The sequence below is a fragment of the Staurois parvus genome, unplaced genomic scaffold (assembly GCF_062004578.1).
Source record: "Staurois parvus isolate SC_StPar_1 unplaced genomic scaffold, SC_StPar_1.0 ptg000505l, whole genome shotgun sequence".
NCBI classification, from domain to species: Eukaryota; Metazoa; Chordata; class Amphibia; order Anura; family Ranidae; genus Staurois; species Staurois parvus.
In genome coordinates, this window is record NW_028318301.1 from 766774 (window position 1) to 789471 (window position 22698).

The 22698-nt window shown below is 42.0% G+C and overlaps 1 protein-coding gene across 2 annotated transcripts in view; it reads right to left on the reverse strand.

Moving 5' to 3' along the window:
* The window catches only part of LOC149451927 (rho family-interacting cell polarization regulator 1-like), a 1274165-nt gene that overhangs the window by 443255 nt on the left and 808212 nt on the right, over positions 1 to 22698 (reverse strand). For both annotated transcript variants that reach the window (XM_089689951.1, XM_089689952.1), the window contains exon 8: positions 17705 to 17768. In XM_089689951.1, the coding sequence (XP_089546077.1) occupies positions 17705 to 17768 (64 nt within the window). The remainder of the gene's footprint in view (positions 1 to 17704; positions 17769 to 22698) is intronic.

A 22698-nucleotide genomic window follows, 5' to 3' on the forward strand; every position in this document is an offset into this window, starting at 1 on the left:
GTCATTGCATATTTTATCTGTTATGATTTTATATTTGCATATAGTATGTCCACATTCATAGTGGTTTTATTTTTATGCTATTTTTTATGTTGTTTATAACTGACCAATGTATTATTCAGTTTTATATATTTATTTCCATCCTTTATTGACATCCTACAGTCAGGTCCATAAATATTGGGACATCGACACAATTCTAACATTTTTGGCTCTATACACCACCACAATGGATTTGAAATGAAACAAACAAGATGTGCTTTAACTGCAGACTGTCAGCTTTAATTTGAGGGTATTTACATCCAAATCAGGTGAACAGTGTTGGAATTACAACACTTTGCATATGTGCCTCCCACTTCTTAAGGGACCAAAAGTAATGGGACAGAATAATAATCATAAATCAAACTTTCACTTTTTAATACTTGGTTGCAAATCCTTTGCAGTCAATTACAGCCTGAAGTCTGGAACGCATAGACATCACCAGACGCTGGGTTTCATCCCTGGTGATGCTCTGCCAGGCCTCTACTGCAACTGTCTTCAGTTCCTGCTTGTTCTTGGGGCATTTTCCCTTCACTTTTGTCTTCAGCAAGTGAAATGCATGCTCAATCGGATTCAGGTCAGGTGATTGACTTGGCCATTGCATAACATTCCACTTCTTTCCCTTAAAAAACTCTTTGGTTGCCTTTGCAGTATGCTTTGGGTCATTGTCCATCTGCACTGTGAAATGGTGTCCAATGAGTTCTGAAGCATTTGGCTGAATATGAGCAGATAATATTGCCCGGAACACTTCAGAATTCATCCTGCTGCTTTTGTCAGCAGTCACATCATCAATAAATACAAGAGAACCAGTTCCATTGGCAGCCATACATGCCCATGCCATGACACTACCACCACCATGCTTCACTGATGAGGTGGTATGCTTAGGATCATGAGCAGTTCCTTTCCTTCTCCATACTCTTCTCTTCCCATCACTCTGGTACAAGTTGATCTTGGTCTCATCTGTCCATAGGATGTTGTTCCAGAACTGTGAAGGCTTTTTTAGATGTCGTTTGGCAAACTCTAATCTGGCCTTCCTGTTTTTGAGGCTCACCAATGGTTTACATCTTGTGGTGAACCCTCTGTATTCACTCTGGTGAACTCTTCTCTTGATTGTTGACTTTGACACACATATACCTACCTCCTGGAGAGTGTTCCTGATCTGGCCAACTGTTGTGAAGGGTGTTTTCTTCACCAGGGAAAGAATTCTTCGGTCATCCACCACAGTTGTTTTGCGTGGTCTTCCGGGTCTTTTGGTGTTGCTGAGCTCACTGGTGCGTTCCTTCTTTTTAAGAATGTTCCAAACAGTTGTTTTGGCCACGCCTAATGTTTTTGCTATCTCTCTGATGGGTTTGTTTTGTTTTTTCAGCCTAATGATGGCTTGCTTCACTGATGGTGACAGCACTTTGGATCTCATCTTGAGAGTTGACAGCAACAGATTCCAAATGCAAATAGCACACTTGAAATTAACTCTGGACCTTTTATCTGCTCATTGTAATTGGGATAATGAGGGAATAACACACACCTGGCCATGGAACAGCTAAGAAGCCAATTGTCCCATTACTTTTGGTCCCTTAAAAAGTGGGAGGCACATATGCAAACTGTTGTAATTCTTACACCGTTCACCTGATTTGGGTGTAAATACCCTCAAATTAAAGCTGACAGTCTGCAGTTAAATTACATCTTGTTCGTTTCATTTCAAATCCATTGTGGTGGTGTATAGAGCCAAAAATGTTAGAATTGTGTCGATGTCCCAATATTTATGGACCTGACTGTATATTTGATGTCACCATGGGGAATAATATTTACATTTCATTTTTGCCTCTACACATACAGTATTATATATGGCTATTACTTATAGCACCAGTTAAATGTGTATAGTGGGTGGTCTTTGCATATATCTTCATTATATGCTGGGCAACGTTAGTTTGTATTGCCCTATTGTTGTAAAATACATGGGACCCCATTAGATGGTTTTCTAAGCATTCATCCTGCTTCTGCTGTTCCTTTACAGATTTGCATTACAAGGTGACTTTTCAGCTTACACTCTGGTGTCTAATTACCACCAACAAAATGGCGCTGCGGTGCGCGCGCATCCACAGGGGATAATACAGTTCATTCTAGTCCCCGCGATCTATGGTAAAATGGCACCGACGCACTGCGCATGTGCCGATCGCCGACAAAATGGCGGCCACGATAATTGCGAGCGCCATTTTCAAACATAAATAGGAGCTACAGGACGCCTTACACTGCAAGCCCAGCACCCTATAATGATGCATAGCACGAAACGCGTCAAGGGGGCAGCAGTTACTGGACGTCTAGCCACCTGAATTTTATATGGTCAGTTTTTTTCCTTATATTACTTACTTATTTGCCTGTATACACCTATTTGATGAATAAATCGTCTACGGTAACACACTATGTGGTGTCCCTTATTGGGCTTTCTTCACTGAGAGCCTCCATCCGCAGAACCTGCTTTTTAAAAGGGACCCCTGATGGTGGTACGTTTGAAGGTCTTTTGAGCACCCTGCCCTAGACGTGACCAGAAGGTGTACAGGATCCTGGCCCTATTTGGAAGCATATGTACCTGAGTTATACCTGATGAGACAGGCTATCTCAAATGCGTGTACTTACGCACTTCTGGTGAATGCGCAATTCATTCATTTATCACTCGTCATCTGCCACTCCGGATCAGTTCCCCACGCACTTACATTAGGATCTCATTGGATCCCCACGATTTATTTATTTTTTTCTCCTCTATTCTCATTGATTTGTTCACTTACTCTGGTCACCTAATGGTGACATATGACTCTGCACATTTGTTATGCTATATTTTAGATCATATATTATGCTGCAACATTTGTTCTAGTGCTACACCTATTATTTATATAGCTATAGGTGTCTGCCAGAGCCTTAAAGTTTTGTCTAGGAGCTTAGACTCCACATGCAGTAAGGGTGAGCTAAGTGAACATTGAGCAGATTTCCCTCAGGCTCCCTGTTTTGCTGTGGATGCTTTTAAAAGATTACTTTCAGGAGATGTTGTGCTTAGTACTATTGTTCATAAATATGCAAAGGGGTTCTTTGGTTAAAGCATTGATCTGTAGTAATACTCTGCAAGAAGCTGTCGACAGGTTTTCCTGTTCATGAACTGCAGACCAGGATAAGTATATCAAGAAGATTTCAGGAAGAAAATGTTAAATTTACCAGTTTGGAATATGGGAGAGCGTGCATCTCATAGGGCGCCTGCTCTTTTTACTTCTACTCCTGAGACAAATCCTTTGACACTTGCAGACTTTGGCCTCCAGGGCAAAGACACAGAATCAGTTCTGTTACAAGTCCTGGTCTTTTACATAGTTAAATAGTTGGTAAGGTTGAATAAAGACACCAGTCCATCCAGTTCAACTTGTATGGGTGTGTTCATGTCAAAAACATTGCCTGTATCCCTGTATCCCTTTTGAGTCAGCAAAACTGGACTCTAGGGCTAATTTTCAATGGAGGGGCACTGCCACGTGTTCATGAGTTTTCCCATTTCACATTTTGGCTTTCCACGAATCTTCAAAAGCATTCTTGTTGTTAGAGGCTTGACCACATTTTCGTGAGGAAAGATCAGGCCAGTTCCAGAGAACAAAAAGATTTGTTGTTTTTACTCAAACCTTTGTTCTCATGGTTCCTAAGCCAAACAGGCAATGTTTGTTCTCTGCTGGATTTCAACAAGTTTTCTCCAGAAACTGAGTGGCCCAAGAACAGACCAGGGATCCTTGGGTGTTTGCAGTAGATGCCCTGATGATGCCTTGGGACCAGTCTCCCTGAGATATGCTTTTCCTCCTTTTATGGCTTCTTCCTCATCTGCTTTGCAGGATCTGGGTGAAAACAATGCCACTGGTCTTAATCGCACCAGCTTGGTCCAGGAGAATGCAGTATTCCGATATTGTGAACATGTCGATTGATGAACTTTGGTCTCTTTCAGCTCGATTAGATTTCCTTATTGCAAGGTCTGATCTTCCATACTTCTTTATGGTTGCCGTCTTGAATAACGTGGGTTTTGAAGCCAAAGTTTGGAAGGATAGGGGAGTGTCTGATTCAGTCATCCTCTCACTTTTTAGAACCAGCTTCTTCGAGGAAGATTTATCATAGTATTTTGGAGATCCTATGTAGCTTAGTGTGAAGCTAAGTGGTTTTCATCCTTGCAAGTATGTTATGGGCCATATTTTAACTTTTCTCCAGTCAAGGGTGCCTGACCCCTGCCCTTCTGACCAACTTGTGACAAAGGACTGGCCAACCTCACACTGTGCTGCCACTTACGTAACAATGCCATTCTCAGCTGCACCCTGCGCAATGATTTTCCAGTCTGCAGGACCACAACTAGGTGCCAGCAGCCTGAGATCAATGTCACTGGGTTAAGCAATAAACTCCTTAAGCTACCACTGCCACCTTTTGACTGAGAAGGCAGAAACTCATAATCTTAGCAATAACAAATATGAAAAATAAACATCTGCCATATACAGTAGCACTCTTCAAGAGACAGGGATTCTTTAGTTTACATCAAAAGCCTTAGGAATGTTTTAACACTTTTCAAAAGTTTAGGGTTTAAAAATGAAAAGGTCAAAAATGGTGCAAATAATATATTTACAGAACAAAAGGTGTTACAAATAAAAAAAGAGACAATAAAGCAAAAGAGAATTAAAAAGGAGTTGAAAATGAATAATATTTGCAGAGTCCTTGGTTTGATCAGTCCAATTGTTCAAGCAAAAAATGGCACAGTGGCTCTTTCCAGTCCAGTTAGGTGTTCCTTGTTTGAGGTTAAAATGAGAGAGATCAGAGTCCTGACATTTCCTTTTTCTGTCGTATCAAAGGGGTGTCACAGAGCCAATCTGACCAATTACCTGGTATTAGGGGTGGTGGCTGGGAGTTCACTATATTTATGACTGTATCATAGCTTTCCCTTACACACAGTTTTATACTAATATTAATATCTTCCACTATGTACATGTTGCAAACTGGAAGCTGGTAGATTATTGTTCAGCATTAGATTTCATGTCCAGGGATACCAAACACAGAGCATTTTGGATGGGTCACCCAGGAGGGAGGAGACTGCTTTCTCTTCTTTCATATGTGCTAACTTAGTCATGTATGACCTTGATTTGTTCAGTATGATATTCTCCATTCAAATATACACTACATTGCCAAAAGTATTGGAACGCCTGCATTTACACGCACATTAAACTTTAATTGCATCCCAGTCATAGTCCGTAGGGTTCAATATTGAGTTGGCCCACCCTTTGCAGGTAGAACAGCTTCTCGAAAGCTGTCTACAAGGTTTAGGAGTGTGTCTATGGGAATGTTTGACCATTGTTCCAGAAGCACATTTGTGAGGTCAGGCACTGATGTCAGTTGAGAAGGCCTGGCTCGCAGTCTCCGCTCTAATTAATCCCAAAGGTGTTCTATCGGGTTGAGGTCAGGACTCTGTGTAGGCCAGTCAAGTTCCTCCACCCCAAACTCGCTCATCCATGTCTTTATGGACCTTGCTTTGTGCATTGGTACGCAGTCATGTTGTAACAGAAAAGGGCCATCCCCAAACTGTTCCCACAAATTTCGGAGCATGAAATTGTCCAAAATGTCTTGGTATGCTGATGCCTTAAGAGTTCCTTCTACTGGAACTAAGGGGCCAAGCCAAACCCCTGAAAAACAACCCCACACCATAATCCCCCCTCCACCAAACTATACACTTGGCACAATAAAGTCAGGCAAGTACCGTTCTCCTGGCAACCACCAAACCCAGACACATCCATCGGATTGCCAGACAGAGAAGTGTGACTTGTCTGCTTTATACCACTGCATTCCACACTGTGCATTACACTTGCTGATGTAAGGCTTAGATGCAGCTGCTCGACCATGGAAATCCATTCCGTGAAGTTCTACACACTTTTGTGCTAATCTGAAGGCTGCATGAAGTTTGGAGGTCTTTAGCTATTGACTCAACAGACATTTGGCGACTTCTGCGCACTGTGCTCTTCAGCATGCACTGACCCCGCTCTGTCATTTTATGTGGCCTATCGCTTTGTGGCCGAGTTGCTGTTGTTCCCAGTGGCTTCTACTTTATTAGAATACCACTAATGTGGAATATTTAGTAGCAAGGAAATTTCACGCTTATTGCACAGGTGACAACCTATCACGATACCATGCTTGAATTCACTGAGCTCCTGAGAGCAACCTATTTTTTCAAAAATGTTTGTAGAAGCAGTCTGCATGCCTAGGTACTTGATGTTATACACCTGTGGCCACGGAGGTGATTGGAACACCTGAATCCAATGATTTGGAGGGGTGTCCCAATACTTTTTGCAATATAGTGTTTACTTAATATCGTGTCTTGGTCCTGTTGGATTTAATGAATTGTGTGTGGATTTTAAGTTGTGAATTGAGGTCTCAGAGGTTGCCCACACCTGGCTGCTTTCTGTGTAGACGTTTATGTCACGCTATGTGTTCCTAGTGCTTTAATAGCCCCACACATCATGTGTGACAGAATGGACAGATTTTGTCATTGTTTTACGATAGGTCAGAGGGAAATGTTAATCTGTAGAGTTTTTTTTATGGTCCATAGGCATCCTGCCAGTATTCGACTCGCTATTTACAGCTCTGACCAAGGCCTATGTGCTTGTGTCTGCTGTCCCTAAGCTGAGATAAGAGGCTCTTTTGAAGTTTGTTAAAAATAAGGTTATGAATTCCTTATATTGCAGGAGGAGGGAGGGGGTAAGATCACTGTGCTCAGTAACCGAAACCGACTTCACTAAGCTCCACCCCACGCGATACACCACCAACCATGTGGCTTCGTCAGGAATAGCCCTGATGAAGGCACGTGGCTGCTGGTGTAACGTGTGGGGCAGAGTTTAGTGACATCAGTTCTGGTTACGGATTTGTGGACCGGAAAGAGTTTACTCTATATCAATCTTGAATATCTCAATTATTGTGAATGCTTGTCTGCTTCTTGATTTTGTCCAATAAATGGTAGTATGCTATTGGAGCGTGTTTTTTTTTCTTTCTACATGTGAGAACTGAGTGGTGAAGAGATCCTGGTATGTTGCATTTCTTGGTATTGCCATTATCAGCTTTATGTTGCCATCTGAAGTCCATGAATTGAATTAATATGCTTGATTGACCTATACTAATATATAAGTCACTTGATGAGGTGGGCGGCCATCCTCAATTGTTGGTGGAGGTGCACATATTTGAGGTGGAGCACAGTAGTTTGGAGTTGTTAAATCTCATTCAAGCACAATATACAGTATTTAAGCACTTTAAAGAGTTGGAGTCGTCACAGTCAAAAAGGACTTTGCATGCAATACTTTGTATATATTTTTCACTTTGGACACTTTATACGTTATGGTTATATAAGATATGAGTTAGTGCAGCACTATTGTTTTCATTTGGTTGTATTGAGTGTGGGATCACTTTTAAGTGCTATTGCAGCAAGCTAATTGGGTTTATTAATGTATACACATTTGTCTGATAGCGCACACTGTTTTGTTTATTATAATATTGCCATTATATGCAGTGTTATATGGGAAACAATTACATGACACCATCCCGAGTGATGCCCCTGGTGGCACTGTCTCCTTCTCCTTATGAGCAGTGCTTTGGGATGTCCTGATCAGTAAGGAATAATGTGATGGCTCTGTGTCCCATGATATACAGGCAAGTACAAAAATCCAGTTTTGTTTAATTCACTTCTTGAAGTATATCGCTGCTTCCCCACTGAGAACTCCTTCTAGTGTGCAATTTGCAATTGTATTTTTGCCATCCAAGTGAATAACTTTACATTTCTCAATATTGAACCTCATCTGCCATGCAGCTGCCGAATTCCCTAGTTGGTCAAGGTCTTCCTGTAATTATGCTACATTATGTGACAGCGTTATTTTGCTGCATAATTAGTAACACCAGCAAACACTTATAATGAGCTCTTGATTCCAACCTTTATAGCATTAATAAACAAACTAAACAGCTTTGGTCATGAGACAGAACCCTGGGGCACACCACTCACAACTTTAGTCCAGTTAGAGAAATGAGTCATTTATCACTACTCTCTAGACCCATTCATGTAACCAGTTTCCTATCCATGTACATATAATTTCTCAAAACTCTAACAGAGCTTATTTTAGAGAGTAATTGTTTATGAAGTACAGTATCAAACGCCTTAGAAAAATTTAGATAGACTATGTCCACTGAATTTCCACTATCCATTTTCTCACTAAGGCTGGCATTACATTGTACAATTTTCTTGCACTTTTTTTGTACAATTTCCTTTAGATTAACCTTCAACTATGTAGTGTAAGGGCCTGCCTAGCTGGATACAGTTGAAAGTGTTGTTTAGGTTTGATCTCATATTATATGCCTTTCGGTAAATCTAAAGGAAAATTATTGTTATTGTTGCTTATGATACCTTTATTGTAGGCCAAAGCTATCTTAACTAAATTCCCCTGTTTATTTCAACATGTTTGTATTGAAGATTTTCAATAACAAAGTAATATAATAATAATGACGTTCAGTTCAATAAAAATTGCAGTCATACAATACAGTATTGGAATGGGTGTACCCCACCATTAGGCTGGGGACAACTTAGGAATAAGGCAATTGCATCAGAGGTAGATATGGATGTATACTGAACTTTTGGTGAGGTGTAGGAAATGGTAGAGGGGTGTTAAACAGGGGGGGGGGGGACAGGAAGAGGGTAGGGAGAGGAGGAGGAAATTGTAATGGGGTGGAGAGAGGAGTACCAGTCTAAAATGGATGGGTAGTTCAATTGTTTGTACGAAATCAGGCTTGTACTGAGCAATTGGAATGTCGTAACCAGCTAGTCCATTGGGAATTGAATTTGTATTGGGTGGAGTTGTTGAGGGCCGATCTTTTTTCCATTTCGCATGGGAAATTAAGATCTGTAATTAGTGATTTGAGAGAAGGGGCAGTACTGGTGTTCCATAATCTGGTTAGAGTGATTTTTGCTGTGAAAAGTCTGTGGACAATGATGGTGCGACAGGTATAGGGGAATTTTTCAATCCCAATGTGTAAAAGCGCGAGTGAAGTGTTTGGGGTGATCACTGTTTGGGTTATTTCAGAGAGTAGTTGGAAGACACTTTTCCAAAGCAGTTCATTGATTTGCATGACCATAATATGTGTAGTGTTGAGCCTATGTCTCCGCATTGCCACCAACAAGAGGCAGAGTGTTTTGGGTAATACATGGCAAGTTTGACCGGAGTTAGGTACCATTGGTGAAGGATTTTTAAATATGATTCCCAGTGCGAGCTGCAGCAGGATGATTTGTAAGTGGCATTAAATGCTGTGCTTCATGCGTGTGATGTAATTGTTTCTGAAAGAGTTTTTTCCCAGTTGGATAAAGAGGTAGATCTTAGAGCAAAATGCAGGTTCGTTATGTATTTGTAGAAAGTAGAGATGCCTTTACCTGGGTATTGCGGTTTTGTAAAGAAAAGGTAGGCAGTATTAGGGATTTTTGTGGTATGAGGTATACTCTTTGTTCGTATACAGTGGACAATTCTTAAGTAGGTGAAGTATTCCATGGAGGGCAAATTGAACGTAGATTGGAGATTTTGAAATGGCTGTAGGGCGTGGTCTTTATAGAGGTCTGTTATTTTGTGTATGTTTCGTTTTTCCCATTGGGATAGGCGTATTGAGGGTGTAATGGCGTGTAATATGTCAATGGGGGTGAGAATTCGTTTGGGGTCTGTGTATTCCATGGTCAGAAGATTGCGCCAGGCCTGAAGGGCGGCTTGGATACATGGATGTTTTAATTGGTTTGTGGCATTGGTGGAATTAGGAGTAAATTTTGGGTTTTAAGTGGATGGAAGGGTAAGGTTTCCATTGTAGACCAAATTTTTTCTCTGGTTGGGTTCCACCAAAAGTATATTTGGTCCAGAAGAGTAGCATTATAGTAGGATTTTAGATGTGGGAGGGCAGCGCCTCCTTTGGAAGATGGGCGTATTAAGAGATTGGTAGTGCATCTAGGTTTTTTAGAGTTCCATAAAAATCTGGAGAGAATCGATTGTAATTTGGAGAGGAAAGTGTTAGGAACTGGTATGGGGAGCGTGCAAAAGATGTACAGGATTTTTGGTAGGATGTACATTTTCAAGGTCGCAACTCAGCCTAATTTGGAAAGTTCTGAGGTACGTAGGGTGGCAATTTCTTGGGGTATAGTGTTGAGTAGTGTTTTGTGGTTTGAGGAGAATAGTTGGTCCGTTGTTGCAGTGAGTTTGATTCCCAAATAGGGGATGTTATTTTTTTCCCAGGAGAAGGGGATTTGTTTAGCAAGTAATGTTTGGTGTGGTGTGTGGAAATTTAAGATTGGAAATTTGGGTTCATTGAGTTTATAATAAGAAACCGTTGAGTATTGTTGAAGGTGCGTTCATATTGTTTTGAGGGATTTGGTTGGGTTGGTAATCATCAATATGATGTCATCTGCAAACAGACTAATTTTGTGTTCAGTGTTAAGGTGTTTGATGCCAGTAAATGCCGGGTCATCCCTGAGTTTAGAGGCTAAGGGTTCAATGAGCAATGCAAACATGATGGGGGATAGTGGGCAGCCTTGCCTAGTGCCATTGGTGATATCGAAGGGGTCTGATAACGTTCCGTCTGTTAATACTCTGGCTGAGGGGAGGGAATATAATGCTGTTAGCATCCATCTTGTAATTCCAAATTTCTGTAATGTCAATCGCATAAATAGCCAATGTATTCGATCAAATGCTTTTTCTGCATCTAAGGATAAGAGTATTGAGGGCTGTTTGGTGTGTTCTAAATGGTGGAGGAGAGATATACAGTCAGGTCCATAAATATTGGGACATCGACACAATTCTAACATTTTTGGCTCTATACACCACCACAATGTATTTGAAATGAAACAAACAAGATGTGCGTTAACTGCAGACTGTCAGCTTTAATTTGAGGGTATTTACATTCAAATCAGGTGAACGGTGTAGAAATTACAGCAGTTTGCATATGTGCCTCCCACTTGTTAAGGGACCAAAAGTAATGGGACAAATGGCTTCTCAGCTGTTACATGGCCAGGTGTGTGTTTTTCCCTCATTATCCCAATTACAATGAGCAGATAAAAGGTCCAGAGTTCATTTCAAGTGTGCTATTTGCATTTGGAATCTGTTGCTGTCAACTCTCAAGATGAGATCCAAAGAGCTGTCACTATCAGTGAAGCAAGCCATCATTAGGCTGAAAAAAACAAAACAAACCCATCAGAGAGATAGCAAAAACATTAGGCGTGGCCAAAACAACTGTTTGGAACATTCCTAAAAAGAAGGAACGCACCGGTGAGCTCAGCAACACCAAAAGACCTGGAAGACAACAGAAAACAACTGTGGTGGATGACCGAAGAATTCTTTCCCTGGTGAAGAAAACACCTTTCACAACAGTTGGCCAGATCAAGAACACTCTCCAGGAGGTAGGTGTATGTGTGTCAAAGTCAACAATCAAGAGAAGAGTTCACCAGAGTGAATACAGAGGGTTCACCACAAGATGTAAACCATTGGTGAGCCTCAAAAACAGGAAGGCCAGATTAGAGTTTGCCAAACGACATCTAAAAAAGCCTTCACAGTTCTGGAACAACATCCTATGGACAGATGAGACTAAGATCAACTTATACCAGAGTGATGGGAAGAGAAGAGTATGGAGAAGGAAAGGAACTGCTCATGATCCTAAGCATGCCACCTAATCAGTGAAGCGTGGTGGTGGTATTGTCATGGCGTGGGCATGTATGGCTGCCAATGGAACTGGTTCTCTTGTATTTATTGATGATGTGACTGCTGACAAAAGCAGCAGGATGAATTCTGAAGTGTTTCGGGCAATATTATCTGCTCATATTCAGCCAAATGCTTCACAACTCATTGGACGCCGCTTCACAGTGCAGATGGACAATGACCCAAAGCATACTGCAAAAGCAACCAAAGAGTTTTTTAAGGGAAAGAAGTGGAATGTTATGCAATGGCCAAGTCAATCACCAGACCTGAATCCGATTGAGCATGCATTTCACTAGCTGAAGACAAAACTGAAGGGAAAATGCCCCAAGAACAAGCAGGAACTGAAGACAGTTGCAGTAGAGGCCTGGCAGAGCATCACCAGGGATGAAACCCAGCGTCTGGTGATGTCTATGCATTCCAGACTTCAGGCTGTAATTGACTGCAAAGGATTTGCAACCAAGTATTAAAAAGTGAAAGTTTGATTTATGATGATTATTCTGTCCCATTACTTTTGGTTCCTTAACAAGTGGGAGGCACATATGCAAACTGTTGTAATTCCTACACCGTTCACCTGATTTGGATGTAAATACCCTCAAATTAAAGCTGACAGTCTGCAGTTAAAGCACATCTTGTTTGTTTCATTTCAAATCCATTGTGGTGGTGTGTAGAGCCAAAAATGTTAGAATTGTGTCTATGTCCCAATATTTATGGACATGACTTTAAGTCTTCTGGTGGCAGCGGGTGCTTGGCGGCCTGGTATGAATCCTACTTGGTCTGGGTGTATTAGGTTACGAAGATAAGGGAGTAATCTGCAAGCTATAATTTTTGCATAAAGTTTTATGTCTGTGTTGAGTAGGGAGATTGGTCTATAATTTTAGATGAGTTGCGGGTCTTTGCCAGGTTTTGGGATTGTTATTATTATTGATTGTAGCATGTCTTTGGGAAATATGCCAGTGGTGGCAGCATGGTTAAAGAGTTTGTATAGGTATGGTGCTAGATTAGGGGCAACATATTTGTAAAATTCATTTGTATAACCGTCGTTTCCTGGAGATTTGTTAAGAGGGAGTGTTTTGATGATATTTTCTATTTCTGTGATAGATATCGGAGTAGATATAGCGTCAAGTTGAGATGGGGAGAGTTGGGGGAGTTTGGTTGTGTGAAGAAATTGTTGTATGGATGTTAGTGTTGGTTGGATAGTGTCAGGATCGTTTTTAAGATTGTATAGTTGTTGGTAATAGGTCGCAAAGGCATTAGCTATTTCTTGTGGATTTGTGGTTAAGGTATGTGTAGTTGGCTGATGAACTGAGGATATTTTGGCTTTTAGGCGTCGCTGTTTAATCATTTTGGTTAATAGGGAGTTAGCTTTGTTGCTCATGGAGTAAAATTTAGCCTTCGTTTTTTGAAGGTTGAGATCGTATTTATAAAGTAGGAGGGATCTGAGTTTGTTTCTATCCGTGGTGAGGGAAGTAGAGGTTGAGGGGTTTGGGGATGTTTTGTTTAATTCTTCTTTTGTTTTAATTGACATGAGGAGTTTGTCTATTTGTTGGTTTCTTTGTTTAGAGATACGGGCGTTTAGTTGAATAGGAATACCTCTCATGTATGCCTTGTAAGTGGACCATAGTATACAGTTGCAAGAAAAAGTATGTGAACCCCTTGGGATTACGTGGAGTTTTGCATGAATTGGGCATAAAATGTGCTCTGAACGTCATCTAAGTCACAACAGAAGAAGAACAGTCTGCTGAACATAATACTACACAAACCTTAGATGTTGACATATGACGATGCCAACACAGTACAGAAAAGCAGACAGGATGCAGGTACAGGGGCTTTTGGGAAAACATACACCAAGGCCCTGATTGCAAGTCTGGCCATTCCTTATATGCACCTCCTGTAATCAGCCTCAGGTGTTTTGGCTGACTGCAGGAGTGAGCCTCTGGTTGCTGAGAGCACCCGCTGGCCAGTCCTGGTACTGCAACCCACAAGGCAGGTGAGTCCCACCACTATTGGCGCGTCCATTCCTGACAATCCCAGACTGTCAGCTAAAGACCTACAGAAATCTCTGGCACATGCTAACATTTTTGTTGACACATCTACAATAAGGAAAACATTAAACAAGAATGGAGTACATGGGAGGACACCACGGAGGAAGCTTTTGCTGTCCAAAAAGAATATTGCAGAACGTTTGAAGTTTGCAAAAGAGCACCTGGATGTTCCACAGCACTACTGGCAAAATATACTGTGGACAGATGAAACCAAGATTGAGTTGTTTGGGAAGAACACACAACACTATATGTGGAGAAAAAAAGGCACAGCACACCAATATCAAAACCTCATCCCCACTGTAAAACATGGCGGAGGGAGCATCATGGTTTGGGGCTGCTTTGCTGCCTCAGGGCCTGGACGGATTGTTGTCATTGATGGGAAAATGAATTCCAGAGTTTATCAAGACATTTTGCAGGAAAACGTACGACCATCTGTCCGCCAACTGAAGCTCCGCAGAGGATGGGTGATGCAACAGGACAATGACCCAAAGCATACAAGTAATTCAACAAAACAATGACGGCAACAGCACAGAATACGCCTTCTGGAGTGGCCCAGCCAGAGTCCTGACCTCAACCCGATTGAAATGCTGTGGCATGACCTTAAGAGAGCGATTCACACCAGACATCCCAAGAATATTGCTACACTGAAACAGTTTTGTGAAGAGGAGTGGTCCAAAATTACTCCAGATCATTGTGCAGGTCTGATCTGCAACTACAGGAAACGTTTGGTTGAGGTTATTGCTGCCAAAGGAGGGTCAACCAGTTATTAAGTCCAAAGGTTCACATACTTTTTCCTCCCTGCACTGTGAATGTTTACATGTTATGTACAATTAAACCATGGCAACATCTAAGGTTTGTGTAGTATTATGTTCAGCAGACTGTTCTTCTTCTGTTGTGACTTAGATGACGTTCAGAGCACATTTTATGCCCAATTCATGCAAAACTCCACGTAATCCCAAGGGGTTCACATACTTTTTCTTGCAACTGTATGTTTTCTGTGGTCAGGATTCTTCAGTATGGTTGAGTTCAATCTCCATATTTAAGGGATTGTAGAATGTTGATTGTGGTCTAGAGTGATGGAAATTGGAGCGTGGTCCAACCATGTTATGGTGCCGATCTTGGAGGAGGTGATATATTGTAGGGTCCACTTGTCTGTGATGGAAAATGTAAATTCTGGAGTAGGAGAGGTAGGCCATAGAATAATAGGTGTAATCTTTTTCTGTACTGTGTTGGCATCGCCATATGTCGTAGAGGTCATTGTGTAGAAAGAGATGAAAGGTATGTTTTAAAGGAGCGTTTACTGGAAGAAGAGTCCAGGAGTGGGTTGTTTATGATGTTGAAGTCTCCACCTAATTGTAGCCTGCCTTGTTTCTGGGTAGATATGATTGAGATTAGTTTGTTGTAGAATTGGAGCTGGTTGGTATTTGGACTGTAAATGTTGATCAGGGTATATAGGATTTAGTTGATCTTGCATATCAAAATATGATAGCAGCCTTGTGGATCTGCTAATTCCAAGATATATTGGAATTGGAGGGAGTCTCTTATGGCGGTGATGACGCCATTCTTTTTCTTGGAGTTGGTTGCCATATATATCGATGAGAAGTGGTGTAAGTTAAATTTGAGAATTTTGGTGGAGGCAAAGTGGGATTCTTGGAGGAATAGAACATCAGTTTGCAAAGAGCGAGCTTCTTTTTGCAGTAGCGATCTCTTGTAAGGAGAGTTAAGGCCCTGGACAATCAAAGATGATATGCTAATCATATTGCTGGATGTATATGGGTTGCGTGGAGTAGAAGAGATTGGTAAGTTGTGGAAAAAAAATGGATATTTCTTTGTCGTGGCTGTAAAGCTTCCATAGAGAAGAAGTAGTGAACTTGATATGTTGCCTGGTTTGAGGAGGTTATTTTCGCTTGTAATAGAGGTGTTTGAGGGAAAGAAGGTTGATTTGAGCGACTGGTGGTATGAGGTGAGTAGGGTGTTAAAAAGGACTTGTGGAAAATACAAGTAACATGTGTAGCAGATGTTGCTACTGTATAACAGGGGAACAGAAACATACATGACTCAAAAAAGAAGTCATATTGACGAAAAACTTGAAGCTTAGAAATGTTCAGTTAGGGGCCGTCTGTGATACCCAGTGTGTTGGGTAGTAAATGGTGTTAGGGATTATTGGTTCAGGACCATTCTGCATCCATTTGTTGTGGTCAGGTTGAAGTGGATTGGTGGGAGTCCACTGGTAGGATGTTCCATGTTTTCAGGAGTTCAATGCCTGCTTCTAGGGTTTTGACCGTGTAGAGCCTTCCTTGATGTTTAACGATGAGCTTCGTGAGGAAACCCCATTGGTAGCCGATTCCATGGTTCTGCAGCGCTTTAGTTATGGTAATAAGTTTCTTGCGGTTGAGAAGTTTTGGATAGATCTGCGAATAGTTTGATATTCGCCTGAGATGCTGGAATTGAGGTAGGATTTCTAGCAGCCATCATGGTTTTTTATTTCACGTGGTAGAAGTGCACACGCGCTAGGATATCTCTAGGTATTGCGGCCGGTAGGAACAATGGTTTTGATATCCTGTGTGCACGATCTATGGCAAGCTCCACTTCTGTTAGAGAAGGGATGAGGTGCTTCATGTATTGCTGGATGTAAGGGACTATGTCGCCTGTAGTGATAGATTCCGGTATTCCGTGGAATTTAATATTGTTGCGCCTGGAGTGGTCCTCTAGGTCAGCCAATTTTAGGTTAATTTGTTCTATGTCAGCTCCGTGGTCTGTGTGCGTCTATGAGGTAATTGTGTGCCGTGAACATTTCCCCCATTTTGTTCTCAATATGGTGGATGCATCGGTCCTGATTTTGTACCGCGGATGAGATTTGCAATATAGTTGCTGTCAGGTCATCATGTAGTGTTTGTCGCAGGGATAGTAGCATACTTTCAGTGAGATTTCAGTGATAGGATGGTCAGAAGCAGGAACGTTTTCAATTAAAGATGGAGTAGAATTAGCAGTAATTGTATGAGGATAGGAAGGTTGCAGGTCAGAAAGAGATTTTATGTCCAGTCTGGGTCTGGACTTAGCAGGACTGCTTGTAGAAGGAGACAGGGGCGGAGAGGACTCACTCGGGTCTCCTGGGTATAGTGGTGCCTTGAGCCTGTGGTCTGCACTGTGTCTCCCTCTGCTTGTGTGAGGAGACTGTCTGCTGAGGAGCCAGCGCCATCTTGGATGCAGGGGCTGAGAGCAGGGAAGAAGCTAATCAGCTTCCCTGGTTGCCCTGGTGATCTGTGGCATCGGGGCATGATCTAGAGGGTGGCAGGAGCCCCTGTAACCCCTTATGTATCTGGGGAGAGGCTTCGGTATCCCTATGTCTAGTGTGAGCTGCGGTTAGGCTGATGGCGGGACGGAGCTCTTACTCACGAGCTGTCATCCCGGAGCCCCTAAATTCCCCTGTTTAGATCAACCACCAGAGCCCCCTAAAATTTATATGTAAATGTTGATTTTGTGAGAGCTTATCTTGTATGGTAACCTCTGCGGTATCCCAACGTGACATCTGTCAGCCCTAATAACCAGCTGTTCTGGCACCCACTGCTGAATTATGGGAGGTATGTATGGGGTTTCAGTGCTCCAGTGTGTCCCACACATGGAACTCCCTCCTTTGCATTGATCATGTTACTTTGCCTAGACTGGGCAAGTTCATTTTTACTGCATGTCCTTTATATGAATTATAATATGCTTTACCTCTGAAAGCTTAAATATTCTATACATGAGTGCCAAAAAAAGAACATGTCATGGAGTATATATAGTGGAAAGTACATTTTGATCTATCTTACTCTTATCTCACTAAAGGTGTCAGACTATGTTTTTGTGCTGTTATATTTTGCCTGGAGCGCTTTTCTAAATTCTTACCTTTCATTTTTATGTGAAATTCACCTAGCTGACTTTCCAGCTCATTTTCCAGTACACACATATTCTGTTGGGAAAAAAAATAATTTCATAATTATTCATTCTATCTATTCATTCTATCTTTTTATTGTTTTGTGTGAACATATATACAAGCAATCAAATACAAAATCAGAAATCCCTTTGTAGTAAAGTGCAGGACACCATTTGAACATGATAAATATGGCCAACATAAAATGCCAAATGCTCTGAAATGTGTGTACAGCTACTATACTATTTCTGTTGGTGGTATAGACCTCCTTTACGTTATAACATCCATCAGTTAGATACCAGCTTCAATTCATTGTTCTAATAAAAAAAAAAAAAATCACAAAAGCAGAAAGGAATGTCAAAAATATGGACATACACATCAGAGCATAGTATACTGCATTACATTATTACATTACATTACATTGAGTTTATATATCGCCAAAGGGTTTGCTCAGCGCTGTACAATAGAGGGGGGGACAATACATGAAACATTACAGCAACTACAAACAGCACACGAGGGGTTATAGGGCCCTACTCTTTCGAGCTTACAGTCTAGGAGGGAGGGGGTAGAGGTACAGGAGGAAGTGGCTGTGGGGGATGGAGTGGTAGGAGGAATGAAGGAGAACGTTCAGTTAGGTGAGGGTGGGGTAGGCTTCCCTAAAGAGGTGGGTTTTCAGGGAGCGCCTGAAGGTGAGGAGGGAAGGTGACAGTCTGATGGATTGGGGTAGTGAGTTCCAGAGGATGGGGGAGGACCTGGAGAAGTCTTGCAGACGTGCGTGTGAGGAGGAGACCAGGGACTACTGCACAAAGGAAATCCAGGTGTAAGTGCATTGAGTTATCAAGCATGGTGTTAATGTACAAGCAAGACATATGTAATAAATACAGTGATTATGAAGGGGGTGCATAGCAACACAAATTATATTTAAGGTTGGGGAGGAGGGGCAGGAAAGATGGGGATTGGAAGGTGGAGCTGAAGTCAGACTGTCACAGACATCAACATATGAGATTAGGCATCGATCCTCAGTAAAAGTTATGGTTAAATTGTCCATAGGGAGTCATTAAATTTTCGAGAAATGTTGAGAGATCCATGGATTCCAATTTCTATTTTTTTAATTTTTGTTTTACTTTGTCATAAAAAAATTGCTACCAACTTTTCATTAAACAAAAACCACAACACTATTTGTGTGACCCAGCCATTCTCAACTGGAGTGCCGTGGCATCCTGGTAGAGAAAGGCATTTAGATGAGACCTAGCTCCTGCTACTCTGCTAAACTGTACATTGGCACTGCAGGAGCTCAGTCACGACAGTGAATGCGCTTGAGAATGTGAAAGCACTGGAAAGGGGAGGTGTCTTGAGTGCTGAGCTTTCCACCTCCCCTTACAGTGCAGTACCTGGAATCAGCAATGCAGGTACAGTAATGCTGTTTTTTTTAAATATTGTGTATGTATGTGTTTGTGTATGTATTTATATGCATGCGTATGTATATACATTACTTTTAATCTTGACCCCTCATCCTGTATGATCAGAACTTCTTTTTTAGGGCTCATTCATAATAGTAGCAAGGACTGCCATTCCTCTTAAAAGCGATCTATGCTCAGATAGCTTTTCAGGTGTATGACAGTTGGTGGTGATTTATTGTCTCCTCGCCTCCTCACTGTTTTAACCCCCTAAATGCAGCAGCACTATGCCGTAATCACATGCAATGCATGTAATGCAGTCCATTCATTTCAATTGGCTACCCTACTGTGAGGCAATTCCACTGAGACATTGTAAGGGAATTCATATGCATAGATATGTGCATAGCATCACATAGAAATTAGCATAGGCACATTGATAATAGAAATTAGCATAGGCTCGCACATGCACATACATGTGTGCATGCATGTGGGAGCATGCCCACAGTTTCTGGCACCAGACGGGCTATTTAAGGCATGCTCTTGTTCACTGTCATTGTTGACTGGTCTTTCAGCTGTTCCCTGTGTCCTGCTACTGCTCTGCTGTTTCTCTAGTTGCTGACCCGGCTTGTCTTTGACCTGAACTTGGGTCCTGCTTCTGCCTACCCAGCTGTCATCCGCATCAGCTCTGCTCGTCACAGTGCATTCCTGTCTCAAGTCTACTTTGAGCCCTGACAAGCCTCGCATCTGGAACTTACAGCCCAGGTGGAGTGCCCCTTTAACTTTGACTAATTCTCCATGCACTAATACAGTTCCTGACCTGATGTTCTGCCAGCCTGCCTGGGACTGCATTGCCTGCTGCAAGCACTCCTATCAGCATCTGCCGGCACTTGTGTTCCTTTTCCTCCGTACCCTCTGTTCCACCTTCAGCAGTACCTGGGCTGAAGATAAAAGAGGGATTTCACCTGCTGCAGCCAGAGGAGCAACAGGAGAGGAGGAGAGCATACCAGGTACAGTACATTGCGGTGTCCAGTGTGTGACAGTGTACAGTGCATGGCGTTGTACAGTGCATTACGGTGTCCAGTGCGTTACAGTGCATTGTGGTGTCCAGTGCGTTACAGAGTACAGTGCATTGTGGTGTACAGTGCATGGCAGTGCCAAGTGCGTTACAGTGTACAGTGCATTGCAGTGTCCAGTGCATGGTGGTGTCCAGTGCATTACAGTGCATTGCAGTGTCCAGTGCGTTACAGTGTACAGTGCATTGCGGTGTCCAATGCCTTACAGTGTACAGTGCATTGCGATGTCTAGTGCATTACAGTGTACAGTGCATTGCGGTGTTAAGTGTGTTACAGTGCATTGTGGTGTCCAGTGCGTTACAGTGCATTTTGTTGTCCAAAACGTTTGAGTACAGTGCATTGCAGTGTCTAGTGCATTACAGTGTACAGTGCAGTGTACCCCTTTGAATGTCCGATGGTGCGTAAATTCCTCATTTCACTTCCTCACTAGCTATCAGTTTCAGAGGCTCCGAAATTCCAAGATAGCACAATCACCATACCCCCCCCCCAACAACAGTTAACAATAGAACAGTAACTCAATAAAACAACGACTTTATTTATTGAAATATGTTCCAAAAAATATATATGCTGAAGCAAAGGAATGACCAACCCACTGGCAACCCCAGGTCCCCATGCTTGGGCATATATGTTGTTTGTTAACTGCGGATGAAAAATCTCATCAAGCAGCACTGCACACAGTGACAAGTATCCTGTGAGTCCACCCTTTTGCTGTCAGAATAAACAGATCAGAACATCAGCTGAATGACATTCCTGCAAAGAAAACAACAGTTAGCAATAAAACAGTAGTGTTAAAACAGTAACTCAATAAAATAACTTTTTTTTACTTTAATTTTTTTTTACGTTTTAAACTTTTTTTTTTTAAACTGTAAACTGCAGATGTTAGGGTCTCTTAAAATGCGATAGCCAGTTTCCTTACTACCTAACAACTTTCAAGACCCTGTGTAAATATGTGCCCTAGATTGTGCAGTGCTGTACCCTATACTAATACTCCACTAGTGTGTGGTAGCGACAGAAGCATTCCTTGTCATAGAGACCAGGTTGGCTAGGACAGGAGGGACAAAAAAAGCAGCAGGTCTCATGCCTAATTCTGTGTCTGCTACAGACAACTTTTTTGGGGTGACTTTTGGGTTAGGGTACCAGGACTGGCATCGGGAAAATGCTACAAATGCACACGGCTCACTGTATCTGGGTTGGGGGTTTGGGCTACAGCACCTTCTGAATACAAAAGGGCTGTGATGATCTCTTCCTGGAATTTTAGAAAGGATCCACTTCGTCCAATTGCTTTTTAAAACACAAAAGTGTTGTACAGAGGCAATTGAAATAAATAGACAGACACTTTTTTATACCACCGTCTGGCTTTACGGGAAACTAAGTATGGCTTCATCATCTGGTCATTGAAGTCCACTCCTCCCATGTTAAGGCTATAGTTGTGGACACAAAGGGGCTTCTCAACAATACTGGCTGCTGTGGAAATTTGGATGGTCGTGTCTGCATGAATGGAAGACAGGACGAAAACATCCCATTTGTCCTTCCACTTCACCACGAGCAATTCATCATTTTTAAAGCAGGCTTTCTCCTTTTTAAGATGGGTATTTACAAGCCATTGGGAGAAGCCCCGGCAATAAGATCGCGCGGTGCCACATGCGCCAATTCCAAGAACAATCTTGGAATTGGCACATGTGGCACAAATGTCTAAATAGTGGCATGCGTGTATAAAAATTGGCCACGTATAAAAGTGGTACCCCATATGGAAAAAGGATGACACTAAGTCCCAAATTATCTTGCCATTGCTCCCCATGTAGTCTGGGCATCGGGGGGGGGCTCCACGTGACTATCTTTTCCCTCATAAATGCGAAAATTACATGTATAGCCTGTTGCCTTCTCACAGGTCTTATACATTTTGCCCCCAAATCTGGCACACTTGTTATGGAGAAATTGTTTGAATGCAAGGTGACCAGAAAAAGTAATGAGGGATTCATCAACACATATGTTTTGCTGGGGAGTACACACATATGCAAATATTTGGCTAAGGCGAATTACCACGGGCCGAATTTTGTGCAGCCTATCATGTTCAGGGTCACCCCGAGGAAGACATGTATTGACGTTGATATGCATAAATCACATTATATTCTCATGTCTATGCCTGGCCATGGCAGCAGAGAACAAGTGCATATGATGAAGCAGGTCTGGGACCAGTACAAAGGCAACTCGTTAGTAATGCTCATATTGAGAGTTAAGCCCCAAAAAAACGTTAGATTCGGAAACCGTAATAGGTTTCCATGCAAATTTGTCTGGCAGGGTTAGAATTTGGGTTGGCGGCAATAAATTGTGTATATATAAATTGCTTTTGTCCACAAGCAATCCATATAGATCTTCTGTGAAAAAAAACAGCTCCAAAAAATCAAGGGGAGTAGTTAAAATTGCTGTTTCCACCTGAATTCCGGGTTGGACAGTGAATGGGGGAAGTACAGGTGCTGCAGAATTTGTGGGCTGCCAATA